At 46.2% G+C, this 10,735-nt stretch overlaps 1 protein-coding gene across 1 annotated transcript; it reads right to left on the bottom strand.

Annotated features, from left to right (window-relative positions):
• Nucleotides 1-311: 311 nt before the first annotated feature.
• Nucleotides 312-10,657, bottom strand: LOC148881881 (uncharacterized). Its single transcript, XM_088988465.1, has 7 exons — nucleotides 10,624-10,657; nucleotides 9,681-9,883; nucleotides 8,700-8,801; nucleotides 8,414-8,620; nucleotides 7,099-7,222; nucleotides 4,398-5,890; nucleotides 312-2,542 (listed from the first exon to the last, which is right to left on the bottom strand). Exons 1-7 carry the CDS (start codon nucleotides 10,649-10,651, stop codon nucleotides 1,550-1,552), a joined length of 3,150 nt encoding a protein of 1,049 aa, XP_088844591.1. The 5' UTR covers nucleotides 10,652-10,657; the 3' UTR covers nucleotides 312-1,549.
• Between the last annotated feature and the right edge of the window lie 78 nt (nucleotides 10,658-10,735).

The following is a 10,735-nucleotide window of genomic DNA, read 5'->3' as shown; positions in this document are numbered from 1 at the left end:
ACATCACGTTCAGCTGCCTCGTGCTAATTTCCGGTCTTGTGCTGACACCTGTTGGTCAATACTGGTAATAACATGGAAACAACGACTTGTCATAATTTCATTTATAAAACTCTCAAGGAAACGTTAGTCACAGGATATTTTTTTGCGGGTGAGCAGCGGCAGCCCCACGCGCCAGCGTTCACTCAAACCGGAAGTAACAAAGTAAAAAAAACAAAAAACAAATAATAATAAATTTTATTTCTGAGCGCCTTTCAAAACTCAAGGAAACTTTACAGTCACAGGATTTTTTTTTTTTTCGGGTGAGCAGCGGCAGCCATTCGTGCCAGCGTTCACTCAACCCGGAAGTAACAGAGTAAAAAACAAAATAATAAGATAAGAATGTTTTAAATTAAAATAATAATAATAATAACAATATTACATTTCATTTATAAGCACCTTTCAAAACTGTCAAGGATACTTTACAGTAACAGGATATTTTTTTGTGCGGGTGAGCAGCGGCAGCCATTCGCGCCAGCGTTCATTCAACCCGGAAGTAACATAAAGTAAAAATAATAATAATACATTTAATTTCTAAGTGCCTTTCAAAACTCTCAAGGACACTTTACAGTCACAGGATTTTTTGTGCGGGTGAGCAGCGGCAGCCATTCGCGCCAGCGTTCACTCTACTCGAAAGTAACACAGCAGCAAAGTTATGAAAGGAAGAGGAAAGAAAGAAGTAGAAAAACAAAATACAGGAGCTGTTGATAACACTACTAATAATAAAAGTAATAAAGTAATAGTGAATATTGATTTATCATACACGATTTGGTTGGGAGAGTCCCGAGTTTGACCACAATACTCACAATAATTTATAAGGTAAAAGAAAATAAAATAACGTCACGGAGGGACCGCCCGTGACACACAATGCATTTTGGGTACTTTTTTCATCTGAAAACACAAGTGTTGATCACGAAATTAGAAAGAAAACTACACAAACAACGCGATGGTGAATATTTGTGTTGCACCAAGACTACTATTTGATAGTAGTTGACACAAATTCCCAGCGGACAAATCAGCCCATTTCTAACGGAGCTTGTGCGCCATCTTGTGCATTTTCTAGGACGCTACATTGGAGTCCAGACGGCTAATCGATTGCAAACATGTATGCTTTCCTCTTCAGAACTATTTGAATCATATTCATAACTGGATGAGTAACAAGAAAGGATCTTTTTTTCCGAATCTGAACTCTCTGAAGCCATTGTTTGGATTCTGGAGCAAGGCAGTTTGTGAAGGAGTATCCTGGCGTGACATCATGAAAAAAGGGGGGCGGGACTTTCTGAATCCGCCCAGTTCCGAGCTCATTTTGTGGCAGTTTTGGGACACTTTAAGTCATTTGGATTGGTGTTTTGCATTTGACTAAAAATATCAAACGTTTTTCAGATGGAAAGTCAATGGAAACAAGTGGAATTGTTGTGTTTTATTGAAAATATCACCGCGTTATTAAAGAGTGACGAAGTAAAGGCATGCGGGCTTTTTATTGGGGTGCGTCCGTCCGTCCGTCCGTCTTTGGTTACTGGAACTGGATAGTGACTTGCGTCAACGTTTGCTCCAGTTTAAGCGAGTGCGAGGCGGCGTGCTCCCACAGCGCGTTTTTATGCGGGAAGGTCATGTCGCAGCGCTCGCAGGCGTGACCTTTGACCTTATTGGCCGCCTTGGTGGCGTGCGTGCGGCGGTGCTTCTTCATGTGGTAGGACATACGGAAGGTCTTGTGGCACACGTCGCACTGAAACGGCTTCTCGCCCGTGTGGATGCGCCGGTGCGACTTGAGGTAACCCGACTGGATGAAGGCCTTCCCGCACACGTCGCACTTATACGGGCGCTCGCCCGTGTGGTAGCGGGTGTGCAGGCGCAGCTCGTTGGCGGTGAGGAAGGTCTTCCCGCACACGGTGCACTGATAGGGCCGCTCGCCCGTGTGGATGAGCTGGTGGCGCTTGAGCGACGTCTCCTTCATGAACTGCTTCCCGCAACGGGCGCAGGGGTAGCGCACGCCCACGTGTACCTGCTCCACGTGGTTGGCGAGCTGCTGCTTGGTGCGGTAGGCGGCCGGGCACTCGGCGCAGGCCCACGGACGCTCCTCCGAGTGGGTGCCCATGTGCACGGTGAGCTCCGAGGCCGAGCGGTAGCGTTTGCCGCACTGCCAGCAAAGGAACGGCCGCTCGCCCGTGTGCTTGCGCTGGTGCACCGTCAGGCAGTTGGACGAGCGGAAGCGCGCCGGGCAGGCGTCGCAGGCGAAGGGGAACTCGCCCTTGTGGATGCGCAGGTGGACGGCCAGGTAGGAGAGTTGCGAGAAGGTCTTGTCGCACTGCGGGCACGGGTAGGGGCCCTCGAAGGCGTGCTGCTTCTCGTAGTGCTCGCGAAGGCGGCGCAGCAGCGTGAAGCTCTTGCCGCACATGCTGCAGGCCATGGGGCGGTGCATCAGCTGGTGGCGCTCGTAGGCCGCCTGGCTGCCCAGGATCTTGCCGCACTCCTTGCAGTACAGCGGGTCGTGGATCCTTTGGTGCACCTTGAAAAAAATTTTAAAAAAAAAAAAATGAAAAAAATTGATCAACAACAAAGTCATCACAACAAAAAAGGTCCAAAGTAGCAAACGAAACCAGAAGTAAAACACGACAAGATATAACAACCCCAACAGGGTGAAACAAACAATGAGCTGACACAGAATGGTTAGGCCGGGAGTCCTTTTAACTCATTCACTGCCAGACGATGTGCTAAAATGCGTCCATTCCAGTGCCAGGGTTTTTGTCATTTTCACTCAAATTGCAGGACTCACAGAATATTAAGTTTTAGGACTATATAAACATTAAATGCAAAAACAAACATTGACCCGACACTGAAATGGTATTAAATAAAGTCAGCGGGAAAAAAAAATCTTCAAAAAGTCATCATAACAAAAAGGTCCAAAGTAGAAAACTAAACTAAACCACGACAAGATGAAACAAACAATGACCCGACACAGAATGCTTAGGCCGGGAGTCCTTTTAACTCATTCACTGCCAGACAATGTGCTAAAATGTGTCCACTCAGCTGCCAGGGTTTTTGTCATTTTCACTCAAATTGCAGGACTCACAGAATATTGCGTTTTAGGACTACGTAATCATTTAATGCAGCGTGAGACTCTCTTCTGTCACATACCTGTCAACTATTTTGGATTTAGTTTTTATTGGGAACCGTCGTTTTCATTCTAAACCTGTAACCCGGAATGGGTTAATAAAAACTGTAGTTTTTACGGCAAAACTGGAGTAGTTGGCAGGTATGCTAAGTTAGATGGGTCTGGAGTTATCTGAGCTTGAAATGGGGGCGACTGTCCAAAATACAATACATACATATCGATTTATACAGATTTTTTTGATCGCTCTTCACTTGTTTTTATTTATCTAGCTATCCAGCTATCTCGCTAGCTAGCTATTTAGCTATCTATTACCTATCTAGCTGACGAGCGAGCTATCTAACTAGCTATCAATTATCTATATAACTATCTGGCGGGCTATCTACTTAAGCGAACTAGCTCGCTTTCTATCTATTTCAGTTACTTCCAGGTTGAGTGAACGCTCGCGCGTGACCCACAGAAAAACTAGTGACTGTAAAGTGACCTTGAGGGTTTTGAAAGGTGCTTATAAATAAAATGTATTATTATTATTATTGTAGCTTTAACAACAGCAGAAGCTGTAACAAAGGGCTAACATGGACAAAAAGGCAAATGCCGCCCCATTGTGGAAGAGAAAAACATTTCCAGAGGTCTGACCAGCGCTTTATGGGCACCCAAACAAGAGAAAAAAAACTATATCAGAAGAAATTTGGGAATGGCGCTCTGTCATATTTTCAATTCTCGTAAGGGAAAAACATTTCCAGAGGTCTGACCAGCGCTTTATCGGCACCCAAACAAGAAGAAAAAAAAACTATACCAGAACAAATTTGGGAATGGCACTTTCTCGTATAAAATAAGTTAAAGTCAGCAAGAAAGGAAAGGGAAGGGAAAAACCTTTCCAGAGGTCTGACCAGCGCTTTATCGGCTCCCAAACAAGAAGGAAAAAAAAAACCTATACCAGAACAAATTTGGGAATGGCGCTTTCTCGTATAAAATAAGTTAAAGTCAGCAAGAAAGGAAAGGGAAAAACCTTTCCAGAGGTCTGACCAGCGCTTTATCGGCACCCAAGCAAGAGAAAAAAAAACTATACCAGAACAAATTTGGGAATGGCGCTTTCTCGTATAAAATAAGTTAAAGTCAGCAAGAAAGGAAAGGGAAGGGAAAAACCTTTCCAGAGGTCTGACCAGCGCTTTATGGGCAAGAAAAACCACATTTGGGCAACGGCGCTCCACGACCTATTTTCAATTCCGGCTTAATTTGGAAACGAGCTCACCTTGAGCATGGTGAGGCTCTTGAACTCCTTTCCGCAGGCGGCGCAGGTCATGACGTCGCGCAGGTCCACCTTGCACACGTTCTCCTGATGCTCCCTGAGGGCCGATAGCAAGTCGAAGCTCTTCCCGCAGTTGGAGCACCAGATGGGGATGTGAAGGGGTTGCTGGGCGTCGCCGTGTCCGGCGTCCTTCTTCTTCCAGGAGCATCGCGCCGCCGCCGTCTTCTTGTGGCAGATGGCGTAGATCTGGTGGCGCTTGAGGCCGTGCAGGTGCTTGAAGCGCCGTTTGCAGTGCACGCAGTGGAACGGCCGCTCCTCCGTGTGGCTTTGGATGTGCCGCTTGAGCGTCTTGACGCTGTCGAAGGAACCGGCGCACACCGGGCACGTTTTGAGGGCTTTTCCGCGAGGACCCCGCCGAGTAGCGGTCGCCGGCGACGCTGCCACGTCTTTCCCCGCTTGCGCTAGGATCTCCTGGGCGCTCTTGCTAGCCTCCTCGCGCACACCCTCGTGGCCGTGGATGATCTGGTGTTTCTTGAGCGTGTCGCGGTATTTGAACCCTTTATCGCAGCCGACGCAGACGAAGGGACGTTCCTCGGTGTGCGAGCGCAGGTGCTTGTCCATGTCGGCGCTGCAGGGTAGAGCGCGGCCGCAGATGGGGCACATTTTGCCCTCCGGCTCCGGCGCCGGCGGCGGCGGGCTGCGCGGTAGTTCTTGGCTTTTGCAGAAGTCCTTCTGGTGTCTCTGGAGGACGTAACGGGTTTTGAAGCGCTTGTCGCAAAAGGCGCACTTGTGCGGACGCTCTTCCGAGTGCGACAGCATGTGGCGTTCCATGTCCACCTTGCGCGCTATGTACTTGCCGCACAGGGCGCAGTTTTTGTCCTCGGACGTCTCGGGCGATTCGGGTTGCGCGTCGTCGTCATCGTCGTCGTTGTCGTGGACGCGCATGTCGTGCCGCTTCATGTCGTACTGGTCGCGGAAGCTCTTATCGCAGCGGCCGCACTTGTACTTGAGCTCGCGGTTTTCCGAGTGGGTCTCCAGGTGGCGCCTCATGGCGGCGGCGCGGATGAAACTCTTGGCGCACACGGGGCAGGTTTTATCGGTCGGATGTCTCTTCCTGTGACGCTTTGAGGGCTCGCCGCCGCCGTCGTCGTCGTCGTTCCCCGCTTCCACCGCTTGCCGTTTCAGCTGCAGACGTTTGCTTTGCTTGAGCGGTTGAAAAGCCGCCGGTTTCAACGAAGCTTCGTCTTCCGCGTCCTCGTCGTCTTCTTCCTCTCTTGGAGCGGGATCCATCGAATCCGCCGTGTTTTCCATCTGTATGTAGTCCAAGAGGGTGACGGTCTGACCTTCCACTTGCACGGTGACGCATGCCGCCATCTGATCGTCAGGCGTCTGCAGTTGCACCTGCTCGCCGTCGAGGACAACCTTCTCCAGCTGCGGGAGGGCCAGCGAGGACAGGATGCAGTTCCCAAAGGATGACAGGATGCTCTCAGAGTCATCTAATCGGGAGGAAGGTCAAAAACATGTTTATGCATGCGACATGAGTGAGTATATGCAAATTTAAAGGGCAACCGACGTCACTTTTTTGTTTTTTAACTGACATCAGAAAAACGTTTGATAGCATCTAAAATAGCCAAAACACGCAGTATGATATTTTTGTTCAAATGCAAAACACCAATAAAAATGACTTTGTGTGCAAAATCTGCAAAAAATTGAGCTGCGATTGGGCATTTTCAGAAAGTCCCGCCCCCAGTTGGTGATGTCACGCCAAGACGTCTTGCATTGCTGGAGAATCGAAACAACGGCTTCAGATTGGGAGAATATGCTTTCTTGTTACACATCCAGTTATGAATATGATTCAAATAGTTCTGAAGAGGAAAGCATACATGTTTGCAAATGGGCGGGGGGGAATGTCTCACCCAAAAAGAGACAAGAAAATGGCCACCGAGCTGTGAGGAATGAATCAGCCCGTTTCCACAGGCTGATAAATTCCTTCCACGGAGCTTGGACTCCCTCTACTGGCGGCTTTTGGATGTAAGACAAGGTTTAAAAAAAACAGTACAGCAAAATACATTGACGTGATGGAAAGACGCTACAATGCGTCTTTTTTACGGTCAGGGGGCGGTCCTTTTCTGACGTCACGCACGGACTCGTCACCAACTCAAAAACAAGACTTCCTGAATGTTCAGCGCGAGTCTTAAAATGTAAAATATAGCTATATGCGGTGGAATCTTCTTAAAATACGCCGAGTAGAAGTCACGTGAAGCCATTTTACAAATTATGGACACAACTTGTCCGTAGACGTCGGTTGTCCTTTACGTGATATATTAGTAAAACATAGTTTCCTTGATTAGAATACCAGGTTCCTGGAAGGTTCTGAGCCCCAACAGCTGTAAGTAATACATCATTGTCTTTTCCATGAACTGATAAATTTGTAACTTGGCTAATGAGCTCTTCCTGTGAAGGACTTTCAAGTCGTAAATTGCTTCTGTTTCCCAAAGTCCTAAATTGTGTCCAAGGCCAGCTCTCCTAGATGAAGATGACAGTTTAACAAGCTGTGTCTGTTGACCTGATTGACCCCAGGTTGTCTGTGCTTCTATTGTGTATTCGAGTCACACATGTTGACTAAGCATATCAAAGCATGAAACCTTTAAATATGATAACTTGTTATTCTGTCTAATCTCTATCATCCACTAAGGAGCCTTACCGGTTAAATCGAAATGACCCAGCGCGGAGTGGTGCAAGAGGGCCGACTTCAAGTGCGGGAGCTCCAGAACCGAATGGACGCACTCATCCAGGGCTTCCGGGGCGGCGCTCAGCAAGGCGGCCGTCTGGATAGGACGCAAAATAAAATCAGTGTCTGAAATAACGTCTGGCCAAACGCCCGGCGCGTGCAACTTTTATGCCGGGCGTACAATTTACAAAACGTCTCTCACGTCCGAGAACTTTTTCAATAGAAAAAAAAAAAAAAACGTTTGAACGAAGATTTCGAAATCGGAATCATTTATTCCGATTTCGAAATCTTCGTTTGGTTTGGAAATTTCGGTTCATTCTGCAATTTGCATACTCGGCAGCCAATCAGAAGCCTGCTTCGCACTCCCGGACTTTCCCCGAGCGTTATAAGGTCGTTCATTTGCATATCATTTTCCAAATTAGACGCACAGAACCTCAGCTGCAGAAGATTCAAAAGAAGCTAACAAAATTTATGACGCTAGAAATTTATGACGCTGAAAACTTTGTGTGTTGATGGCGAAATTAGAAGGAAAACTACATCAATAACGTGATGGTGAATCGTTGTGTGTTGCACCAAGACTACTATTTGATACTAGTTGACACAAATTCCCAGCAGACAAATCAGCCCATTTCCAACGGAGCTTGAGCGCCATCTTGTGTATTTTCTGGGCGCTACATTGGAATCCAGATGGCTCGAATGGATACGGAAGGACTTCTTTAATCGATTGCAAACATGTATGCTTTCCACTTCAGAACTATTTGAATCATATTCACAACTGGATGAGTAACAAGAAAGCATCTTCTCCAAATCTGAAGCCATTGTTTTGATTCTGGAGCAAGGCAAGACGTCCTGACGTGACATCACGAACAAGGGGGCGGGACCTTCTGAAACTCGCAATTTCCGGGCTCATTTTGCTGTAGTTTTGGGACACTAACTCATTTTTATTGGTGTTTTATTAGCCTGCGTGTTTTAGGTATTTTAGATGCTATAAAACGTTTTTCTGATGTCAGTTAGGAAACAAAAAAAATGGTGTCGGTTGTCCTTTAAGCAAGGCAGCATTTGTGGTAGGTACATCCTTAATTAAAAAAAATCCTCAATACTTTGCAAACAATGTTTGTTTTTTTGCCATTAGTCGTCATATTGTGTTTCAAGTTGTGAAAAATGGGGCAGTCAACTTTATGGCCGGGCAGAAACTTTTCAGTTGTCTGCCCTGGTGTACGGTAACTTTGTGTCCTTAGTTTCAGACACTGATAATATTACCCCCAAAAATGGAAATAGTGGACAGTACCTGCTGAATATCCGGCACCGGGAGAAGCTTCTCCAGCTTGGAAAGAAAGTCCAGCATGAGTACTTGCAGAGCGCTGTCGTATTCGGGTCCGAAGGCGGCGGGAAAGACATTCTGAAAAAACTTGTCTCGCTCTTCAGGGTCCTTTAGGAGCAGCTCGATTTGATCCACAAAGTTGGATTCAGGAAACTGGACGTCAGCAAAGCAGGGCTGGGAGATAAATGTGAGCGGTGTAATTAAAGTCAACAAAAAACAAAATGGCGATTGGATCTCCGTTTAGCACGCTAACCTGCCCTGCCCACGTTGATATGAGGCTTTTGATTCGGCTCAAGTGCAACTTTATGGCTTCCCGCTCCGATTCTAGCTTGGATCGACATAATTCCAGAACCACCTGAAACACACAACAAAATACAGTGATACCTCGGTTTACGAATGCTTTAGCTAACGAACTTTTCACCTTACAAATATAATTTTGGTATACAAACTAATTTTCGGGAAACACACAGAGCGCCACAATGGCCGGCGGACTACTTTTCCACACCGACTTTTTTTGAGTGCACTCAGTGCAGATGTGTTTTGTTATCAAGGATACATTTTCTATTATGGGACCGAAAAAGACCCCACCAAGGCCTGGTGTCAAGCCGAAGAAGACACAAAAGAAAATTACGGTCGAGCAGAAGGAGCTCATCGAAAAACACGAACGAGGTGTGCGTTTGTGTGACTTAGCGTCCCAGTACCAGTATGCTAAGTCGGCCATTGCTACGTGTGGCTAAGGGTGTTTCTGTGTTGTCTAAGCAACGGTCTCAGGCAATAGAAGAGGTTGAAAAACTTCTGTTGATTTGGATTAACCAAAAGCAGCTAGCACGGAACAGTGTGAGTGAGGGTATTATCGCAGAGTCAGCACAGCAACTTCACTCGGATATCCGTAAGAGGCAACTATATCAACTTTATTATACAATACGGTTTATTTCTTTCATTACAATACAATAGCACATTTATTATACATAAAATAAGGTAGATTTTGTGTAGTTTTAAGGCTTATTTAGTAGAAATGTTTGTTTTATCAGGACCTGGGAACGGATTATAATCATTTTTAATAGTTTCCTCTTGGAAATGAATGCTTGGAAAACACTTTTCGCCTTACACATACTTTCTGGGAACCAATTAAGCTCGTAAGCTAAGGTATCACTGTACACACTTTTTTTCCCGCCATTCAAGCGGCAGAATCCGTTTACAGGTCACTCAAAAGTGGTCCTGCTTATACCCTTACCCGTGCCCGCAGCCCCAGCAGCAACTGTGCCTTCTGGTCAGCATTCAAAAGCTCAGGTAAAATGTCAGAGACATTGCTGACAAACTCCTCCACGATGCCGTAGTCCCAAACGTCGCCACGCTGCACCACCTGCCACATGGCGGCCGCTACCAGGCGTAGAGGCGGGATGAAGAGGCGCAGGGATGGCAGCAGGAGGGGAGCATCTGGTCACACAACGAAACAAGACTTGTATGACATGTATAGCCACACAGCCAGCCATGTTATAATCCACTTGTCTTCATTTGGTTGTATTTGTGCTGTAGAGTAGTTGCCAGTGAATCACTATGGACATTTAGGGGGGGGGGGCAGCAGTACAATTGTAACTCATAACTGTTTTTTTATTTAATTCAAACGTAGAGTTAATAATAAATGTGTTATGGTTGATGCTACATTCATGGACACACAAAAGCGTGGTAATTTAATGAAATACAACAGACGTTACTTGCGCGTCAAAATAGGGTGACGCGATTTACTGCTTTGTGTGACAAAACTCGCCGTTTGTGTGTGATCAATGGTTTTGGCTTTAATGTTGTATATAATCGATTTTGATTGATTTTTTTTTAATTGTGAAAAAAAAAGTTATGGAAAAAAGTTATCGTTTTCCAGTGGAGTCATTAAACACAGCAGCAGAGTTGGTCAAAATATCACAAATAGTTACTAAAATAATCGACGAGGTTGCCTTGTTACCTGTAGTTAAGAATTGTTAACAAATCTAAATATAACGTGAGATGATTTAGCATAATTAGTCGTCGCTCAGCTTCATCCTACTTAGTAAAACGGACACGCTAGCTCAGCGCCATCTCACAGCGGGCTACGCCATGTTGCGAATCGGGCGCACACAAGGAAAATGAAAACCCCGGAAATACACCACAAACGTTGCATTTATCATTTCTTTTCGCTGTACCATTCTCGGTGTGCTGTAACGTATCCATGTTGCCACGGGAGTCTTTGAAAAAGCGACAAAAACGATGTCAGAGGTCGATTGGGAGTAAATGTCCGCCCGGCTCTGTGGTATC

This window comes from Hippocampus bargibanti, linkage group LG22 (assembly GCF_051943395.1).
Source record: "Hippocampus bargibanti isolate YZ-2025 linkage group LG22, ASM5194339v1, whole genome shotgun sequence".
In the NCBI taxonomy this organism is placed as follows: domain Eukaryota; kingdom Metazoa; phylum Chordata; class Actinopteri; order Syngnathiformes; family Syngnathidae; genus Hippocampus; species Hippocampus bargibanti.
Note: the sequence above shows the minus strand (reverse complement) of the source record. Positions and strands in the feature narration are given on the sequence as shown.